Source organism: Leptinotarsa decemlineata, unplaced genomic scaffold, assembly GCF_025532065.1.
Source record: "Leptinotarsa decemlineata unplaced genomic scaffold, Ldec_3_MD MMD2_tig00026336_RagTag_RagTag, whole genome shotgun sequence".
Lineage (NCBI taxonomy): Eukaryota > Metazoa > Arthropoda > Insecta > Coleoptera > Chrysomelidae > Leptinotarsa > Leptinotarsa decemlineata.
This window is the reverse complement of record NW_027412692.1, coordinates 13,141,091-13,164,324: the sequence shown is the minus strand read 5'-3', so window position 1 is coordinate 13,164,324 and position 23,234 is coordinate 13,141,091. Positions and strand designations below refer to the sequence as shown.

The following is a 23,234-nucleotide window of genomic DNA, read 5'->3' as shown; positions in this document are numbered from 1 at the left end:
ATGGAGTTTGGCATAATTTTCTCTTCGCTTTCGTTTATTTTGACAACTTAGATAACTGATTTATCGTCGATTGAATACAAGGCGTAGTAAGAAATATATTTCAGGGAAAATTCGGCTTAAGGTATTGGTTTCATGATCCAAACATTTTGGAGAGGGTTCATACCCCCTTGATTACGGTTGTGATTGGATATCCAATCATTTCTTCGATGAGAAACGTACGCAGTTGAGACGTTTGCTCTGAGACCTGAGAACTTTTGTGATTTTTCATTCCTCACTCAAGTGTTTGTTCATTAAAAGATAAACTGCTTTCCTCCCCAAGATCTGGATATACTCGGATTCCGTCAACAAATGTTGGGAAAACGAAATGAACATCACCAGAAGATGGCAAATGAGACTTTGCCGAAACGTTGTGAAAATAATCCTTATGGGGATAAAATACACAGAACACGGAGCGAAACCCGAAAAAACAGCTCATCATATATATATATATACAACACATAAAACAACACATCATATTCTACCATCCGTGAAAACCTACATTGTAATATATATATATATATATATATATATATATATATATATATATATATATATATATATATATATATATATATATATATATATATATATATATATATATATATATATATATATATAAAAAATAAATAGATAAGTACTCTTTGATCATTCCCATATTGATTTCAATTTAAGAGCCACCGGTATACAGCTGTTTCAGCCTATTGGGCATCGTCAGTACCGGGCAGGCGGTCCTCGATTGAAGACAAAATGAGAAAAAACCAAGAAAGTACTTGATAAAAATAGCTGCGTAAACGCAAGCGAAACATAAGTGGAACCACCTATTGGTGTGACACCCAAGTCAACTTGCCAAGTTTTTATGTCAGTGTTGGTGGTTTGACCAATCAACCGACAACTGCGGTAGCAGAAATTTGGGAAGCTAACCTGAAATGCCATCGGAAAACGAATCCACATGTTTCTAGAAATGATATGAAATCTAGAAAGGTTAATGCAGTCAAGCTGCTGGAAAATAATTCCATGAAAATCAAAAAATAAATAGATAAGTACTCTTTGATCATTCCCATATTGATTTCAATTTAAGAGCCACCGGTATACAGCTGTTTCAGCCTATTGGGCATCGTCAGTACCGTCAGTATATATATATATATATATATATATATATATATATATGTGTGTGTGTGTGTGTGTATGTATGTGTGTGTGTACTTATATATGTCTGTGTAAACACATTTTATGACTTGTCCTATATCATGTGTATGATCTTAAAGGATGAATAAAGTTTATTATTAGATATTATTGATAGATTAATGACACACATAAACAATAAAAACCTTTATTAAACTGGCTAGACTGTTCTGATAAATATGTATAGAAAACAACAATAAATATATAATTTGTAGATTTGTATGTATAATTCCATTATTTGAGCATTGTAGACCTAGAAACTGCGCTGCCGCCTAATATTCCACACTGGAATCACATTCCATTATAAGCTGGTCCGCCACCTCCTTCTGGAACTACCCAGTTGATATTCTGAGTAGGATCCTTTATGTCGCAGGTCTTGCAGTGTATGCAGTTCTGAGCATTTATCTGCAGTCTTTGGCCCTCGCCTTCCTCCAGGGGCACATACTCATACACACCTGCGCAAAAAAATTAAAAAATGACTTTTTGCTCTGAGAAAATCGGAAGAGGCATAAAAGTTGGAAGTGTTTTGCGTGTTCGGCAATTTTCTAATATCGAAAAAACTGGATCGAAGAATTTGCATCAAATTTTGTGTAAAGAATGGAATTGAGTGCTCAAAACTACTTGAAATGTTGACAGAGGCATACGTGATTGTACTCTGAGTCAGAAATATGTTTACAAATGGTTCACCTTATTTTTTCAACAGACCTTGTGAATAATAAGAGATATTATTCATAATAAAACTTGTTATACGCTTTCTTGATAGTGAAAAGTAATAAATGCTCATTAAAAATGCAAAACGTCCACAGAATGCTCAAAAAAAATTTGTGATTTCATTATGATTTGCCACAGATTGCTTAGGCGGGTTTATGATACTTCACAAGGTCCATCCGTATCCTAAAGGAAAGCAGACAAAATATTCCATGAGCGTTCGGGTTGTTTAACTACCAGCAGTGGCGTGCATTTGAGTATTTAATGGAAAATACTCGTTGAAACTAATAATAGTCACACATGCGACATACTATCGATGCAAGTAGGGCAGGCTTGGCACTGTTTACTCATAGAAGGAGAGCGAGCATTAAGAATATATTTTGACTGCTTCAGTCCTAATCATAAAAAGTTGAGTTTGACCATCTTAATAATAAGCAAAGTTTTCTTCATTTATTTGCCAAGGATGATAAATATTCTAATACTGTATTTTAATGTTATTTTATGGTAAATAAATATTGTTATTATCATACGTACAACAAAGGCTTCAGTTCTATCTTCCATAGTCATAACATTTCAATAACATATATACTTTTTCAAACGAAAATATTTACCTGCCGGACAAAATCTCCCCTCCGGACCATCAAACATACTCAAGTTTGTCTTCACCGGAACAGAGTCGTCCAAAAGAGTGAGATGAGCAGGTTGATCGCCCTCATGATTGGTCCCTGTTAAGGCCACTGAAGTGAGTAAGTCAAAGCTAATTTTACCGTCTGGTTTCGGGTACTCTATGGGTTTGCATTCTTTGGCTGGTTTTAGTCGTTTATGATCAGGTTCTGAAATCCAATTGTGAAAAGTTAGTACTTGACTGGAAAATAACGAATAAACAGTTTCAACTCTCCAATTAGAAAAAATATATTGAAAAGTATGTTTTTGGGTTTTATGAGACTCACATGAAGATAATGCACCTAATCGAATTAAATCACCGATTTATTGATTTCAACTCACAATTTAATTAATTACAAAGATTATTATTAAAATGTAATATTACATCAATTTTCTGAAATTATTATGTAAAAAACAGATTAGATGAGATCGACTATTTGGAAATAGTATGTAACACACATACACAGGCCACACACAAGCCACACATACACATAACACACACGCCACACCACACCACAACAAACAGACGCCACACCACAATAAACACGCCACACCACAACTAACACACGCCACAGGCACACGCCGCACAAGCCAGTCGTACGCCACATACACATACGACACACAACACACACAGGTCACAAAAACATACACACATAAGCCACACACCACATACATGCCACGTAACACAAAAATCACATGCCACGTAACACAAAGATCACATGCACGCCAAACACGATACACACACAGGTTACACAAACACACGCACACCACACAACAAACACGCCACACGCATGCTACACACAACACAAAGGCCACACGCACTCCACACAACACAGGCCGCACGCACTCCACACAACACAGGCCGCACGCACTCCACACACCAGAACGAGAACGCCACACAACACAAATGCACACAACATACATGCCCCACACACACAGGCCACACAACACAACATACATGCCACACACACATACATACCACGCAATATACATGCCACTCAATCACTTGCGAATTACCCTTGATAGGAGACTGATGAATTTCCACATATTTCGGCTTGTTTCAAAGAGATTTTTGTTCCATACTGAAATGAGGGCAATGCATTATCTCATCAAAATTATGTGAAGGAGGAATAGTTCCAAGGACCGAAGCAACACTACCACTTTGAACAGCAATACTCATTCCTTCTATCAAAAAAGAGGTAGAACAGTGATTTTCCGTTGCTTGTCATATTCTCCTTCCGAATTCATGAACGAATAACAGAGACCCCGGGCCATAAACACCAAACGTTTCAACTGCTATTGGATGGAACAGATAGTTGTTACCACAAACACACGCCACACGCACACCACGCCACACAACAAATGTGCCACATAACAAACACGCCACAAACACATGCCACACGCATGCTACACACAACACAGGCCACACACACTCCACATAACACAGGCCACACACACTCCACACAACACAGGCCACACACCAGAACAAACACGCCACACACCAGAACAAACACACCACACAACATACATGCCACCCACACACAGTTTGCACAACACAACATACATGCCCCACACACACACACACATACATGCCACGCAACATACATGCCACAGAACATACACGCGACATACACACGCCACTCAATATTTTTCTAATTTTTATTTTTTTTAATTTATTCATTTAAGTTGGATAATCCTAATTTACAAAAAATAAAATAGTTAACATACTTATTTTACACTAAATATAACTTATAATGAATGTAAGTATAAAGATATATAATAAATTTGAGTATAAATATACATATACACACATATATACACATATACACACACATATATACATATCTATAAAGTTAAATACAGTATAGAATAATGGTGGAATATTTTTTTTCAATTATAATACAAAATCGAATTTTGTTTGAATTCTTGTATACTTCTTGACTCTTTAACATATTGTGGTAAACTATTGTACTGAATGAATCCTTTAAAAAATAAACTTTTTACACTATATGAGGTACTCGCCTGTTTACATATTGTATAAATGATTCTGGCCTCTAGTATTGTATGTGTGGATTTGGTCTACAGTTATAATAAACCTTCTCAATACACATACAGACCACGCAACATACACGCCACACACACACACACACACAGGCCATATAACAAATAGGCCACAGAACATACACGCGACATACACACGCCACTCAATATTTTTCTAATTTTTATTTTTTTTAATTTATTCATTTAAGTTGGATAATCCTAATTTACAAAAAATAAAATAGTTAACATACTTATTTTACACTAAATATAACTTATAATGAATGTAAGTATAAAGATATATAATAAATTTGAGTATAAATATACATATACACACATATATACACATATACACACACATAAATACATATCTATAAAGTTAAATACAGTATAGAATAATGGTGGAATATTTTTTTTCAATTATAATACAAAATCGAATTTTGTTTGAATTCTTGTATACTTCTTGACTCTTTAACATATTGTGGTAAACTATTGTACTGAATGAATCCTTTAAAAAATAAACTTTTTACACTATATGAGGTACTCGCCTGTTTACATATTGTATAAATGATTCTGGCCTCTAGTATTGTATGTGTGGATTTGGTCTACAGTTATAATAAACCTTCTCAATACACATACAGACCACGCAACATACACGCCACACACACACACACACAGGCCATATAACAAATAGGCCACAGAACATACACGCGACATACACACGCCACTCAATATTTTTCTAATTTTTATTTTTTTTAATTTATTCATTTAAGTTGGATAATCCTAATTTACAAAAAATAAAATAGTTAACATACTTATTTTACACTAAATATAACTTATAATGAATGTAAGTATAAAGATATATAATAAATTTGAGTATAAATATACATATACACACATATATACACATATACACACACATATATACATATCTATAAAGTTAAATACAGTATAGAATAATGGTGGAATATTTTTTTTCAATTATAATACAAAATCGAATTTTGTTTGAATTCTTGTATACTTCTTGACTCTTTAACATATTGTGGTAAACTATTGTACTGAATGAATCCTTTAAAAAATAAACTTTTTACACTATATGAGGTACTCGCCTGTTTACATATTGTATAAATGATTCTGGCCTCTAGTATTGTATGTGTGGATTTGGTCTACAGTTATAATAAACCTTCTCAATACACATACAGACCACGCAACATACACGCCACACACACACACACACACACAGGCCATATAACAAATAGGCCACATAATATACACACCACACAACACATAGGCCACACAATATTCCTTTAGTGTACGGAGTACTCTTCTTCTTATAAAGACAAAATCAAATAGGTCGAAGGATTGAAAACAGTGCAATAACTTTGATTTTTCTTTGCATTTACTACTCACCGCCATGTTTCAACGTCCATGGTTCCCTTCCTCCCAACACTACAGATAATCCACTATGCATCAGCCCACCGTAAAGTCCAAGCGGATTATGGAAACTTGGCCTGATGTTCCTGACACCTCTCAGTTCTTTCCATATCCAGCTACTCTTTATTTTATCCTCATAGGATTTCGGTTCGAACCCTTCGGTTTCTTGTTTTTCTCCAGTGATGGCTTCGTAACTGCTTTCGGCGGCAAGCATGCCACTCTTCATTGCATTGTGTGTGCCTTTTATTTTGGGAACATTCAAAAAACCTGAAATTCCATTGTTAGATGTAGTCATTTTCAATGGGTCAAAATATAGTCCTGAATTTGTTTTAGAAGTCAGAACAAGTTCACATAGCTGTATAAGCACTAAAGGTAGTTTTTAACGCCCTTTGAAGAAGAACCTAAAACGCAATAAGAAAAATTGATTCATTTTTTGCAGCAAAGACAATGGCATCTTCCTTTGCAAAGACGCCCTCTATAGGACTGACAGAAGACTCAATCTTCGAAAACAGATACAGATACAGACGTTTTCCTCATTTTTTGCAGCTAATAAGCTGTGTTTAAATATGAAAAATACTACCATTTTTACTTTCACTTTGAAGGACTGACAAAAATCCCACATTTTTAAGGTGTTATTCTGAAAAACAAATTGAGATTTGCAAAGAAAACGTTGCAAAGTGTATAAGTCTTACAAGTCGTATCTAGATTCTCAGGCTCCTAATGTTATGTGAAAGTATTATAAAACCTTATAGAAAAAAAAAAAAAAGGCGACATCTTTCACAAATCCAAGAAATTTCCCGTAAATATTTCATAGGGAAAACAAACTGAAAAATTCAACAGGAAAAGAGCTAAGGAAGAAAACAAACTCATGACTTGAGTTAAACAAAGAAATAAGTAAGTTTTGTTATTAATACTAAAAAACGGCGTTCTTTGTCAAATGTCCACGTTTCGCCGTCATCTCAGGTGGAATTTTCTAGACTGTTTATTACTCCTGCTTCGTGAAGTGCAACCAAGTTCACCAGTTATAATTTCAAACAGCTGTTTCCTATAAAAACAATAATTCAAAAATCTTCCTACCTGCAGTATCTCCTACTAAACATCCACCAGGGAAAGTCAACTTTGGAATGCTTTGGAACCCTCCTTCGACCAAGGCACGTGCCCCATAAGCTATCCTGTTTCCTCCTTCGAAATAACCTTTGACAGATGGGTGATGCTTGAACCTCTGGAATTCTTTGAAGGGGCTGAGATATGGGTTACTATAGTCGAGTCCTACCACGAAACCAACCGCTATAAGTGGTGTTGGTTCGTTGAGATGATATAGAAAAGATCCTCCATAAGTATGGAAATCCAGAGGCCAACCAAAAGTATGTTCCACAAGACCTGGGTGGTGTTTTGCCGGATCCACTTCCCAAACTTCCTTCAAACCTTGAAAAAATTGAAATATATATTTATAACAAAGATTTCTAATTGGATTTCATGACAATATCATCACCATCTTCTTAAAAAAGATGGTAAACAAATAAAGAATGTAAACTTCCACGGCCAGAGATAACTGGATCAAGGTTTGTTGGTCACGGTCTGCCTGAAATTTCGACTACGACTGCGGTGGCAATCATCAGAGGTGATGAGACAACAGACAAAATGCTACATTATCAAAATGTTTCTTCAGTTTCATATCATCGGTTGTGGGCGTGGCTTCATTTCGACTGGTTGGATCGAATGATTTGATTTGTGTGTAATTTAGCACAGGTACCTAGATTTCATTTATGTTAATACCCTTTTGCTTTCGATTGAAGTTGTCTCTGTCTCATCGAATTTCTATTACCTCCCTATATTCTCCTGGATAATAATTCTGAGTTTCAATTATTTGTGTTTCAACAAAAGAGATAACGTGAGTATCTAGAAAAAAGCTCTTCCGTCTTCTACTTCCCAATCATTAAACGAAAAATCTTGGAAACTTGCAGAAAAAGGAGGAAAAATTCCTTTTCCACAACTACTTTCAAATGAACAATGATTTATATGAAAGGAAAATATCCCTTCGAATCAACTATTGTCATATAATCATTGAATTACACGAAAACTACTTTCTCCCAATTAGTTTCTTCTACAAAGTTTCATTATGAAATTAAAAGAGATACCGTTCATACGATCGCTACACATGTAGTGATGGTAGTTGGTTCAAGCCGATTTCGGAACCTCCCCCACCACCTTGAAACGACCTCTACATACGTAGCCAAGGTGACTTTGTGGAAGTGTTTTGCGTTTGACTTTGAACGACATTAACCTACGTCACACAAAGCGGGAAAGGTGACTTTCAGGAAGTGTTTTGAGTTTGACCTTGAACGACCTTGAGCTTGTCACAAGACGCGGGCAAGGTGACTTTGAGATGTTGTTTTGGGTTAGACCTTGAATGACCAAAAATATTAAGTTTTCAATTTAAGTGAGCGCTATCTTTGAGTACACGTTCGGTTACAGTCAATTTGTTGGTTTACCTGAAGTAACATGGATACTTACACTTTTGTGATTCCAATGTAGACCAACCTGTAGCTATAAGAGATCCAGTATACCCCTGATGTTGCTAAAGGCTCCCTAGGGTATGATTCACAGTGGAACAGAAAACCCAAGGAACTATCACCTTTTTAGATGTACTAGTAAACAGGCGTGGTGTTGGTAATAAGTGGACTGTAGACTGTGTGATTTTCAGAAAAAGGTATAATGATCTTTGTACAATATTTCTGGATGAGTACACCTAATAAACGAGTCGGTTTTGTTGTGACTGTCTTTCGTAGGACACAATACTAATCTCTTGTTTTAGCACTGGTGTAAATGATTCTTGGAGTGTAGGGTTGCATGTTTTTTGTTAGCAGGTATAAAATGCCATAGGCGTACGGCCAATGAGTTTTTAGGCGTTAATAAATGAGTTATAAAGTGTATAGAAAACCAGTATACCCACACAGACAGGTATCTGAATAACAATTCCAACCACCAGCCACTACAAAAAGAAGGGGTATACAATTCTTACACATTGCAACTTAAATAACAGCTTGTAAAATGGTGATACTAGAAATTTGAATAAATTTTTTGAAGGTTAGGTGGAAGAGCAATTATTGTAAGATCTCTATATTAATTGGAAAACATTCAATACTTACCTATACCATACGTTTGTGGTTCACAGTTACTCCTCAATTTGAACCTATTGATGATCTGTTTCGCTAAATGCCCATGACACCCTTCGGCAAATATTGTACACTTAGCATGCAACTCCATGCCGCGTTCAAAATTATCTTTAGGGCTTCCATCTTTCGCAATGCCAACATCGTTGGTTGCTATACCTTTCACACTACCATCAGGATGGTACAAAACCTCAGAAGCTGCATAACCAGGGTATATTTCCACACCGAGAGCCTCTGCCTGTTCCCCTAGCCACTTCACAACGTGACCTAGACGGACTATGTAGTTGCCGTGATTATCCATTGGAAGACCTACAAGTATTCAAAACTGACGTTCCTATCTCGAAATGACATCTGAACTATCTTGTATTCAATAATGCACTTTCTTTGAGTTTTTCCAAGAATGTAACAAGCCTTTGGACAAGAAAGTTTCAACCTGTTTATAGACTGGTTACGCTCCCCTCGAGTAAAGGAAGGTATGATATTGAGAAAGAAAACTTTTACAGTCCAAACAGGCACTAGGCCCAATTACAGAACACAGTATATGATTTTGAGGTGAAAGTGTTAAATATTGGAAATATACAGGGTGTTTCGTACCGTATATGATGAAATTAGCTGATACTTGATGAAAATCCATTACTAACGTATTAAAAAAAATTATTGTGAAATTTTCACTAAACATTTTTACAAAAACGCAACACGTGTTTCGGCATAAAGTGGTTTCTTCGGGCGCGTAAATTTAGAGAGAATCTCCATAAATCTTTGACTTTTCAGAAAGACAGACTTGAGGTTTATTCTCTTTCTGTTCAAAGCAATATACTCCAATGAATTAAATCATATTTTTAAAAAGTTGAGCTTGAAAGTAGCCTTCAAAACTTTTGGCCCACTTCAATGAACGTTAGGCAACCCTAAAGACAAGATGTTGGAATATAAAAAGTCGGGAAACGGTTAGGCCTGTGACAAAAACTATATTGGCCAGAATAAGCGACCTATTGAAACTCATTTCAAAGAACATGCAGCACATATCCGATTTTGAAGAACAGAAAAATATAGTATCGCTCAACAGAACTTGGAGATCGGCCATAGAATAATGAAAAACTGTTTGAGATTGTTGAGACTGAAATAATAAAGCATGAGTTGGCTTGAATATTAAAATAGACAAAATGAATGATGAAATTATTCTGGACCAAGGGAAATATGCTATTCGGATTCTGAAAAAATTAATATAATGGAACAAAAAGCGGTCGCTACACCTATAGAGAGTCGCTACACCAATAAGTTTCCACTATTTATTGAAAGTGGTTTGTTGCCTGAAAATTTCAACAAGTACAATATTTTACCTCTGAACACTGGAAAATTTATTCTCCCCGTAGCTGTCAAAAAACTGAATTTATCTTTTGTTACAGGAGTATTGAGGGGAGCTCCTTTCTCTTTCCAATCGGGAATCAATTCGTCCAAGGCATTATGCTGAATCACAGCTCCAGAGAGTATGTGCCCACCAACTTCAGACGCTTTTTCCACTAAACAGACTCTGAGTTCTTTTCCATCTTTATCAGCTAACTGTTTGGCCCTGATAGCAGCACTCATACCTGCTGGGCCACCTCCAACTATCAGTATGTCTGTTTCGTCTGCGAACCTTTCCATATTTACCTCTAACAAAGAAAATCAATATGTGAATAATTATAACTATTGGACTATTGGAAAGCTCTAGCATGCTCATTACAGAAAAAAAGACGATCCAAGGCGAGGGGGGATGGAATGAAGGGAATTTCACGAGGTATTTTCAAAAAATAAAGTGAATTTGAATTTGTCTCAAAAAATATTTATTTATTCATCAGTTTTTTGGCCAAAAACAACACCGAAATCATGCCTCAGCCACCGTATCGACCAAATTTGACCCCCTGCGACTTTTTCCTGTTCCCAAAATCGAAGAGACCCATGAAAGGATGATGTTTTGCGACAATTGAGGATAGAGCTCAAAACATACCAAAAAGTGTATATCAGACTGCTTCTAAGATTAGAAAAAACGCCGGGGAATTAGTTAGAAGGTGACAAAATCGAAATTGATGATTGAATATTTTTTGAAAAACATGAAAATTTACCTCATTTTCAGAATAGATCTATTACTTATGATTTCATTAGAAAACTGATTTTTGTCAAAGAAAGAAAATTCCTATTCTTCAATATAAAATTCAAGGTTATGTGGGCAATTGGTTCATACAAAAGTTGTACCTAGATATTTATTTTACAGACAACTTTCACATTCAACTTTTTTCAATAGAAGGTTTAGTTTCAGTTGAAATCATGAAAAAAACCATTATCCACCCCATTTCATCCCCCTTTACTTGGATCAACTTTGATTCACTTTTTTCTATCACTATATTTTCAACCATTTTCAACAATTTTAGGCAACTTTTATTTTTTTTGCCTTGTTATAGCGTTCTGCACTGGTCTTATTTTCATGAAGAATCATCTCACCTTTCCATCTTGGATCTGTTTCTCTTGGATGAATGGTATAATGGGTTGTTATTTTTGGAAATTGATCGGAATACGACCGAGTCGCCCTTTGAACTTGTTTAGCTGAAAAATTCAGAGTATTAAATATTTGAAATGGGTACAAAGGTCAATTACATCTGTTACCAATTGATGACAAAAACCTATCAAATTTAAAACAAAATTTTTCAGCCGCCTGAAACTCACCTAATTTTGAAGTAATTTTGTAATTGATTCCCATTTTGTTGGGGTCTCACAGCTGCCTTAGCCACTAGATATTATTCCTGACATGAAATACCCTTCACAGAACTTAAAATATTTTTATTTTAAATGCAACCGAATTAACTTCACTTCTCCGTTCGAATGCCAATTTGAAATACTTATCATTGACCTTTGAATAAGGCGAATTATTCAGACTTTAATGAATTTATCAAAAAATAAAAATCAAAGAGCAAGTTGAAATGAAAACATAAACAAGCAAAACAGATGAACTAATTTTAGGGAATACGTATCACACTTTATGTTTTTCATTACTGAAACCAGTGCATATGCAGGGTTCTTCTATCCTTTATTAACGTATAAAGAAATTGAGAGAACAACGATACACTGATAGGGCACTGACTTTATCAATGAGAAACGTTATTAGTAATTACATATACAATAAATACCAATACTTCAACCATAGTATAAAGATAATTAGATCTCTATACTAACTGTATTACTCTTCGACTTCAAATTTAATATCTTCACATTGGAGCATCGCACCATCCAAGTCCGATAAAAGTGATAAAAATGAGTTACATGTGTGTCGTGTCTAGATGTAGCTACGTACCTTGTCAAATAGATTGTAGACAATGCGATTTCGAAGTAATCTATTTACAAGATATTTTCGTTAAAAATTTATATTTATATATAGTATTTTAATCTCACATTGATTTAAAACTCATCCTCTGTGTAGCAGAAATGTGAACATTCCTATGAAATGTTCTTAGTTCTTATTGCAAAATTACGACAAAAGTAGTGTTAGTCAAGCTTAGTGAGTTAATAAAACGGACTTTTATCTTTACTATTTTTACTCCAGGATTTTATTATGAACATTCAATAAATCAACTGAATGAGTGATCCTAGACAGGTATGATGAAGCGAGACGTTATTTTGAGTATAGTTTTATGTTCTCTAAGGATACATTCACATTTTGATGTAAAAAGTGACCACATTTCCTTATTATAAGTGTGTTTTCCATTTATTATATTTTTTTAAATTCATTATAGAATTGACTGAGTCCATTGGACCATGAGAAATGAAAGTTTAGCTGGAGAGGACGAACAAATTGAATTAAGTGAACAGAAACAAGTCGTTTTTTAATATTGGAGGTTTCAAAAATAAATAAGTTTTTATTTGGTTTAAGCTAGGTTCAATAGGTTTTTATATGTTTCTCGACAATTGTCCAAATAAACCTGTTTCAAACTAGCATTATTTTCATTACCCGCAAATGAAGCACTAGTTGATAACCGGACATGTTCAGTATTAGAAAGTACCTGAGTCAATGAAATTTTTATAGGTATTCATTTTAGATCTCCAATAAACGTCGGAATCTTGATAAATAGTCGAGATTTCGAAAAAAGAGTTCAGAATTCTGGAAAAAATCAAGAGATGATTGAAAATAGAGTTGCCAATTTTGAGATTTGGTTAAATCTTAAAGTACGTCTTCGAATATGAATTACGAAATTATGTTTCACATGAAAATTCGGTATTATGGGATCCTGAACCAACAGTAATAATCAAATCTTCAATAAATCAAGCAGTTCATTAGCCTCTCCATTTTCTGTGAACACCGAACACATCGACTTCAGAAACGGAACATATCATATATCATGATTTTCATACTATCAATAAACTCTATTTTATCTGTCACCTGTCATTTTCCGGGTAAAATGCAGATGAAAAATTTTATTTTTTCCTATTATTTTTAATTCGGACTTTGAATAATTAAGTAAATATGTTTTAGTATTATAAGTAGGAAATTGTAATAAGAGGTAGTTATATCAGGTTCGCAGAAAGTATTAAATTCTCATGATCTGAAGGTTATGTTCATGAATAAACGTGATTCCTTTTTTGAATAAATACTTTTCAAAATGTACCGGATACACTGTGTAATGCGTAAATATGCCTTCACTAATGGGGTAAGTCAAGTAAAAATAGTTGATTCAGTTTTAAAGTTGTGATTTTCAGTTACGACTCTATTCTCGAGAGCCTCAGAAGCGCAGTTCTTTTTTATCGAGATTGTACGATAACTTTAGAGAAGAAATGGCAAAAAACAAAGAAATGAAAGAGTCTTTGAAAAAGTTTCGGGAAGAAGCAGAAAAATTAGAACAAAGTGATGCTCTAAAGGCTGCTCGACAAAAATTTGAAACTGTAGAGAAAGAGGCCAGCAAGGGCAGTGAAGTCTTCAAAGATAGTTTGGGAACCATTAAAGACAGGGTTAAGGGTGTTATAGATGAAGCCAGTAAATCAGATATAGCGAAAAAAGCTGGCAAATTCACTGAAGAAGTAGGAAAACAGACTCATAGAATAAGTGAAAAGGCCCAAGAAATAAGTAAAACTGGTGCTTTTCAAAGTATTTCTCAGGCTACACAAGCTGTTAAAAAGGAAATTGACACCACAAGCATGGAAGGTAAACCAATTTAGAGGTAACATCTATGACAGTTTTTCATCATCCTGGCTCATGAAAAATTCAATTAGTTTTCTAGCAATCTACCTAGTTCTGGCTGTTAATCTCAAATTCAAAGTCAACATGTGATACTTCGGCAGTTGGCTCACGCTGAAGTTTATTTTTTTTGTTAGGTACTTTTTGTTTGCTAATCACTAATATGAACATGTGTCAATTTTTGATATGGTCATTCACAAGTCATACTGTTTTTCTTTCAGCTACTCAAGTTTGGTAAACGCTCTCAAACTTATACCTTTTTTTCACATCGTATGTGTGGATTTTTATTTGCTCAGTAAATCCATTATCGTTTTCAAAACTGCATTTTATCAAACGCATCCTTATAAACCAACCTTCAATAAAAATAACAATTCAACAAAATACTTCCAGCTGTTGACGAGCCCAATAGTAGTTTGTATGTCCCTCAATGCAAGCAAGTTTCATTTCAAAACATTATTGCGCAAATGATAACCTATTTGAACAGAGTTGATTGCCTCACTGACCTAGGAGTGGTTTTCTTCAGTTTCATATTGATAAACTAGTCTTCAGGTTTGAGCCAACTAGAACTCATTATACGCAATTCTGCAGAACTGAATCAATTATCAACCCACTTACTTAATTTTCTCTAATCAAATCCCTTCTGATAAAACATAGTTAGATTTAAATACTGTCTGCAACTCATCAGAAAATGAGCACAGAAATGTAGATCAAAGTTTTTACAGTCCAATTTGAGGGTTCTCATATTAATCTTGACTTTCATTTTATAGTAAGTCCATTGTTCTCTTGGGACATGTGGGGAAACACAATTCGGAAGAGATTTGATTAGAGGAATATACAATAAGCTGGTTGATAAGAGACAGTTCTGTAGAATTACGTAAGATGAATCCTAATAATAATAATAATTGTTATTAGTTTCAAGAAACACAGTTTTTAAACACGTGAATACAATTTCTAAAATAGGTTTGAGAGGGTAAGATTTGTCAATATAGTTTTAAAAAAAATGCTTGTAGATAAATTAGATTTACAAAAAAAAAATACAAGTTAACAAGATTAAATTCCAATCTTATAAGACTCGACTAAAATGTAAAGCCATGAGCTTCGTATTATATATATTCAAAGTTGAGTAAAAGTTCGGGAGGTGACCACAAAAGTGTCTCCTTCTTTTTGAAAACTTCGAAAAATTGATCAATTTCATATAAGGGATGTTTTCTTCAATAAGTTTCTGAATCTTCTAAATGGCAAGTTACGAAATTCGGCAGATAAGGCATTGTATAGCTTAATTCCTATATTATCTGTTATTTTCAACCTATTAGCTGTAGGAACAAGGTTTGATTTATTTCTTGTATCATGTTGGTGTATATCCTTGTGAGCAACTTCATTCAACAAGTTTTGTTGAACAAGAAGCAGATTTTCATAGACAATAACTGAATATAGGGTCATTATTTTATGTTTTACAAATATTGGTCGACACTTTTCATCATAATTGGCAGAGATTATGCTTCTTACTGCAGATTTCTGAATGACAAATATTCTATTAAGATGTACCTTTGATGCATTACTCCAATTGATTATACCATACCTAAGGACTGAATGAAAAAGAGAATGATATGTTGCAAGTGCCTCACTTTGATTTACTATTTTTTTAATTCTTCTGATAGCAAAAACCGTCTTACTAAGTTTAATACACATGTTATTTATGTGGTCTATCCATTTCAGGTTGGAATCTATTTGTACTCCCAACAATTTGGTAGAATTTTTGTCATCTTGATTTAAGCAAATTGTTTCAAAAGTTACGAGTTTCTGTTTTTTGTTCATTGAGAATCAAGTCATTTGGTGTGAACCATGATCAAGCTTCCTCTAATATGTCAGTATATATTTTTTTGCCCAAGGTTGCATCATCTGCATACAATATAGTTTCTATGTTTGACGAGTTCATCACGTGAGGTAGGTCGTTGATATATATTAGAAACAGAAGTGCCCCCAATATTGGCCCTTGTGGCACTCCTCTTGATATTTTTCTTTTTTCACTTTTGGTATTTCCTAGATCAACAATTTGATATCTTTCATTAAGGTATGACTTCATCATGTCCAGGCAGACACCTCTCACTCCGTAGAAATCTAATTTGGCCAATAAAATCGAGTAATTTACCGAGTCGAATGCTGAAGTAAGATCTGTAGAAACGCTCATATATTTTCTTGGTTATCAAAGGCGTCTTTTATACTATTTGTGAGAAAGTTTATTGCATCAGACGTCGATTTTCCTTTCCAAAGTATTTTACTAATTGTTCGTAAATTATGTGTTCGAAAATCTTTGAAAAAGTTGGCAGTATTGCTATCTGCCGAAATTTTTTTGGTTCAGATGTAACACCTTTTTTATGAAATAGCAGGATTCTACCAATTTTTAATTGCTGAGGGAGGTAGCCTTTACTTAGACAGGTATTAATAATATCTGTTAAGGGTTGAGTTATACAGTCAACGGCACTTTTTATGACTAAAACATTCACACTGTTAATATCTTCTGTTTTTTTATTTTTCAACTTGGTTATGATTATTTTCACCTCATCTGTTGTTACAGGCCTAAAGAACATCCACTTATTTGTGTTCATTTTTTTTATCTATAAAAGCAATAGAGTCAACATCAGATTTGGGGTAGGGCTGTTTAAACCTCTAGAGAAAACCACTCCTAGGTCTGTTAGACTATCAACTCTCCTTAAATAGGTTATTGTTTAAATGAAACTTGCTTGCAATGAGCAATATTCCATTTTAAGCAGACCACAATAACAAGGTGTCAATATCAGACTGCAGCTTGTGCCAATCTCTTAGGTACATCTTGTGGTCGTTGTCACATAATAGTTGTTTACTGTACTTTAAAAATTTGGAGAGATCTGTTGAAAAAAATTTAATAGATATGGCCCAACATGGGATCCTTGTGGAACCCCTAACAGCACATATATCTGGTCTGACCAATAATTTTGAATTTTTACACGCTGCATTCCACCTACCTACCTAACAAGAGCCTTAACCAAAATGGTTGAGGCTGCGAAAGCCTTAACAGCAGCTGAGGTTTTCAGTGTCACTATGTTTTGGGTTCGAAGGCTGTAGATTTTCGAAATTTCACATAAAACACATAAAACCCATGTCTATTTACCATTAAATAGATATTAAACATATGTAAAAGCAGAACTTTTTTGTAAGATTCTAGGCGAGTGAATTTGCTTTTTTCTGAAGAGCCTCACCAGCAAACAAAAGTACCTGATATAGAAGAAAAACAAAAAAAATTTTACGTGATTTTAGATAACGAAAAATTGTCCATTTTGGAATGGATGAGTAAATTAATTTTTTTATAGGTAGAGTTTACCAGAGTCCCACAAAATTACGAAAGCGAACCGAAACTGGTGCAGTAGTGCACCAAAAATATTATGAGCCAAACGTAGATGCTACTGGAGTTGAACTTCACAAGGATTCAAAGTTCTACGAGTCGTGGCAAAACTTCAAAGATAACAACCCCTATGTCCACAAAGTGATGGACTGGAAATTGAAGTTCGATGAAAGTGAGAATCCCGTCATTCGTGCATCAAGAGCCCTCACTGAAAAAGTGGGTGATATCATGGGTGGTCTGTTCCAGAAAACAGAACTTTCAGAAACTCTCACGGAAATCTGTAAGATTGATACGACTTTCGAAACGAAACGCTTTTTAAAACAGTGCGAGACCGACATTATTCCTAATGTACTTGAAGCAATGACGCGAGGCGATTTAGAAATTCTCAAAGACTGGTGTCATGAAGGCCCCTTCAACCTGTTCGCTGTTCCCATCAAAGAGGCTTACAAGAAGGGTTATACAATCGAATCTAAAATTTTGGATGTGGACAACGTCGATCTAGTTATGGGTAAAGTAATGGAACAAGGTCCAGTATTGATAATTTCTTTTACTTCTCAGCAAGTGATGGCTGTACGTGATGCTACCGGCGCCGTCGTAGAAGGAGATCCAAATAAAATAATGCGGGTTAATTACGTGTGGGTTCTGTGTAGGGACCCCTCAGAACCTGACCCTAGAGCTGCGTGGAGGTTACTTGATATATCAGCAAGCAGTAACGAACAACTAGTGTAAATCTGAATGGAAAAAGAGGAAGGTATATAAATGCGAAGAGATGGGGTTTGTTCACCTTGTTGTTACTAGTTTCGAAGGTTGAACAATACTTAACAGGTCTAGCAATGTATTGATGTCTCTGGAGATGAACGCGAACCAACTTTTCTACCTGCAGTAATGAATGCAGAAAGTTAAATTGTTGTAGGTGATCAGTGCTGAAATGAGGTCATTTGGCCTTCATTAAGTCCTAATACATACCAGACCTCAACTTCATTGACATAGAAAATGCAAACATTGAATGAACACTATTAAAAATTATTCAAACTAATATGACGGTCTTCATGTTTTGTTATAGTACAAAATTGGGATCTGTATTGATTTATGTAAGATTCTGATTTCGCTCAGATTGTACAATTTTTTTTTGTATAGAATATATTATTAATTTATATACTTTTTCAATAAATTGTTGATGTTTTTACGTTGTTGTTTGAATAATAATTTCACCCTTCTCATTTATTACAAGGCGATTCCTAAGCAGCGTTTACTGCTTAGGCTGGTCCCACATTGGAAGCGGAATTTCTCCCGACCAGAGGGTCTGAAGAAAACATACACATGACGCACCGTCTTCCCTACTACACTGGAGCCAGGGCTCGTTCCAGGGAGAGAAGTCGGGTCTGAACTGGTCTGACAACAATGAAACGAGTTTGCTTTTTCTTCCTCTTGCTTTGGTCGAGGTGGTGGGTTTTAACATCATCCATTGAACTTGTTGCTTGTACGTCATCCGACGGCTGACATACACAAATGATTGAAACATTCACTACACAAATAGTTGTTTGCTTGCACGTGCTATGGCGGCGTGAGCTTCCGTTCCTTCGGCGATGAGAACAGCCACTAGACGTCCACCTACCTCGATGAGGAACCGGAAACTCCTCAACTTTGAAGCTGTAAAGTTTTTGGAAATGTTATAATTATGCTTTCCCTTGGTTCTTTGGGGAAGAGCCAACAGTTTTCTGTAGAGGAATCAAAGGCAGATCCACAATTGATAGTGGTATAATATCGTCTGCAAATAGCTTAATCGAACCTTTTAACTTCAACAATTAAATGCAGCTAGATATAAACCAAAAATATTGAAGGTCCCAGAACTGATCCCTGTGTAACTCCATGTGTTGAACTTCTACACTGACTGATATTATTTCTCATATTCAAACTGCTTACGGTTTTGAAAATCCAAAACTTTCAAAACAACGTTGAATTTCACCCCTAATTTCGACAGTATCTTAATTTTTCCAGTAAAATTGAATGGTCAACAGCGTCAAAAGATATCTGGTTGGAATAATTTGCTAATGTATTATTACCATACAGTGTTAGTACACTGGTTAGTACCAGTGTACTAATGTTCAGGCAATCTTTGAATATTATAAAAACAGTTTCGTTTCTGACATGGTGGTGGGCGGACGTGCCGATAGCGACCATTGTTGGAGGTGGACCTCATGTTGTGTATGTCCGCCGTTTTCTAACGTGCATGCAAAAGTTAAGAGTGATTATAAACATTGTTTTAGTGTATTTGAATAAATAGTGCTCCCATTCACGCCGGTTAGAGGCCGGAGTGGATCGGATGTCCACGTGGGAGTAGGATTGCAGTTAATAATCTTTTATGAAAAAGACGACCAGTAAACGCCAAATCTAATTAAGAAAACAGAAGTCTTGGATTATAGCATGATTCACAATCAGATCAAGCTGTAACCATCCGAATCGAGCTGGCTAAATGCGCCTATCTGGAAGCAAAGGCCAAGAACTTTGACTGAAGTGAAGTGAATATTATAAAAAGTAAGTACAAGAGCCATCAAAGTAGCAAGATTTGTCAGGATCAAAGGCTTCTACGCCTTTACACATTATATTCCTGTTACTGAGAGGTAATAAGCTAAATATTTGTATATACCTTTATTATGGCGTTCTAAAAGCTGTCTCAAAAGTTTCATATAATCTTGTGTCTGTACCGAAAGTTATACGAGGTCAAAGGTAAACAAAACCGTTTTTCGCGGTTATCTCAGTTTCTATTGCTCCATCTATTATGAAAATTGTATAGCATAAAATTTAGGATAGATTTTATTTGAACTTTTTTTTCATGCGTTCAATCGTTTTTGAGATAGAGGGCGGTAAACGCGCAGTGCTCTGCCGTGCGTACTGTAATCCAAGGTCAACCGTGAATATTAACTTAATGTAAAAAAGAAAAGTATTAGTTTTCTTCTTCTTCATCTTCTCGACGTTCAGGAATTTCTGTTTCATCGTCATCTTCGTTGTCCTGAATCGTTGTTTCCAGACCTTCCAGAATTTCAGGATCAAATGCACTCGCTTCCTCACTGTCACTTTGCAATGATACAGCATTGAGGCAAGCTTGCCCATTACACTGACCACAAGCTAAAGAGCATTGCACCCCCATTTTCTACATCCGCACTGTGGACCACATTAAGTGTTTTTAATTATAATATATTAACTGATAAATAATATAAATTATTCAAAATCGAGGGTAATATTCACATATATTGACGGTTGACCTTGGATTGCAGTGCACACGGCAAAGCGCTGCGCGTTTACCGCCCTCTATCTCAAAAACGATTGAGCGCATAGAAAAAAGGTTCGAATAAAATTTATCCTAAATTTTATGCTTTTCAATTTTTATAATGGATGTTAACATCATTGGAGCAATAGAAACTGAGATAACCGCGAAAAACTATTTTGTTTTACCTTTGACCTTGCATAACTTCCGGTACAGACACAAGATTATATGAGACTTTTGAGTCAGCTTTTAGAATGTCATAATAAAGGTATATACAAATAGTTAGCTTATTACCTCCCATTCCCAGGTTAACCCCCTTTTTATGCTAAAGTGACTGGTCTATTAACGAAACACTAATTCGGAGAAAGATTATCTTGGTTCAAGGAAATAACATACTTTTGAAACTTCATATTATATAAAATTTATTCTTATCATTACATTTTTAAAGAACCACTCCACCGTTCATACATAGAGCTTTCAAAACAGAAGTCTTATTATATAATAATAATAATCTTCATTGATCCCAAGAAACAAGAATGTTTATAACAGGGAGAAAATTTAAAATAGTAATGAAATATCCATTTGAATACTAACTCATCAATTGAATATACAGCACTGTTAGTGTATACATATACATACATACGGAAAAGTCTAGGGATATTATTATAACATACTAAATATCATATAAATAAATGCATGAGGTCGTTTAATTTCGATTAAATTGGTACACTCGACCACCCTGTAGATTTATTTCTATGGGTTGAACAAAGCCTGCAAAAACGGTAACTAATCTTTCATCAAGTTTTTTACAAACTGTAGGTTTTCCGCCAAAATGAATAATCTGAAAGTGTCGAGTTTGTACATTCTATGCAGTTCTTGCTTAGCAATTAAACTGGAAATATTGTGCTTTAACATGGAACGCCATCACTTACCATTGGCTGAGATGAATAGAGCTGTAGGGCTTCTTCAAGGTGGCATGCGACAAAATGATGTAGCTCTTCGTTTGGGGGTCTCCCAAAGTGTTATCAGTCGATTGTGGCGGCGTTTCCGAGAAACTGGCAGTCCAACCGAACAACATCCAGGGCGAGGACGCGCTACAACTGCAGTTCAAGACCGATTTTTTGTCTTAACCGCAAGAAGACAACCGACAATCACAGCACCTGAGTTGGTTAACGTGTTGCAGCAGATGCACCAGGTAACCATTGGTCGTGATACTGTCAGAAATCGACTGCATGAAGCAGATCTCCACAACAGAAGGCCACTTAGATGTCCACCTTTGTCGAGAGGCAATCGCGGTAGAAGATTAGAGTGGTGTCAAGAACATCAAAACTGGGATGCAAATGATTGGGCCACAGTTTTGTTTACAGACGAATCCAGATTTGGATTTCATCCAGATTCTCGTCGAGTAAGACTGTGGAGACGACCTGGAAATAATGAACGTTTGAGACACGTCCAGGAAGTCCACACATACAGAGGTGGTACAGTAATGCTATGGGGCGGAATCATGATCGGCGGCAGAACCGATTTCGTTTTTCCAAATCGCTTCCTCACAGCTCGACAGTACCTCGACACCATTCTTCTACCTATCGTCCGTCCGTTTGCTGGTGCTGTTGGTGAAAACTTCCACCTAATGCACGATATTGCTCGTCCATATGTCGCGCGTCTAGTGACTGACTGGCTCACCAACGAAGGAGTTGATGTATTGCCATGGCCAGCACAATCACCGGACCTGAATCCCATCGAGCATGTGTGGGACATGCTTCAACGAAGAATTACTCCGCATATGGGGAACATTCACACAACGTTTCAATTGAGAGAGCTTTTAATCGCTGAATGGGCAAATGTACCTCAACAAGACATTGACAATCTCATTTTGTCGATGCACGATAGATGTAGGGCCGTAATAAACCAGCGTGGAAGCCATACTTTGTACTGATTCCAATTTTTTTTGTATTATGATTTTTTTTCGGGGTGCCAAAGAAGAGCCATATTTTTTTTTAGTTTTGCTTATATGCGAACTCAGTATTTTTGACCATTTAATAAATTTTGTTGTAAGTTACATTCGTTTAATAATCACCCGTCAACTTTTTTTCCCTAAAGCGATCTAAAAAAAAATTATTGCCATTTTTAAAAATATCCCTAGACTTTTCCGATGTG

General features: G+C 35.4%; 2 protein-coding genes across 2 annotated transcripts; one reads left to right on the top strand and one right to left on the bottom strand.

Annotated features, from left to right (window-relative positions):
• Window positions 1–1,355: 1,355 nt before the first annotated feature.
• Etf-QO (Electron transfer flavoprotein-ubiquinone oxidoreductase) lies at window positions 1,356–12,224 on the bottom strand. The gene is made up of 8 exons (XM_023158483.2): window positions 11,934–12,224; window positions 11,712–11,813; window positions 10,574–10,885; window positions 9,213–9,545; window positions 7,141–7,488; window positions 6,040–6,330; window positions 2,541–2,762; window positions 1,356–1,676 (listed from the first exon to the last, which is right to left on the bottom strand). The coding sequence occupies exons 1-8, from the start codon at window positions 11,965–11,967 to the stop codon at window positions 1,513–1,515; spliced, it is 1,806 nt and encodes a 601-aa protein (XP_023014251.2). The 5' UTR covers window positions 11,968–12,224; the 3' UTR covers window positions 1,356–1,512.
• A 1,400-nt stretch (window positions 12,225–13,624) lies between these two features.
• LOC111504016 (mitochondrial import inner membrane translocase subunit TIM44) lies at window positions 13,625–18,998 on the top strand. Its single transcript, XM_023158484.2, has 3 exons — window positions 13,625–13,909; window positions 13,959–14,400; window positions 17,781–18,998. The coding sequence occupies exons 1-3, from the start codon at window positions 13,862–13,864 to the stop codon at window positions 18,539–18,541; spliced, it is 1,251 nt and encodes a 416-aa protein (XP_023014252.1). The 5' UTR covers window positions 13,625–13,861; the 3' UTR covers window positions 18,542–18,998.
• Window positions 18,999–23,234: the final 4,236 nt, after the last annotated feature.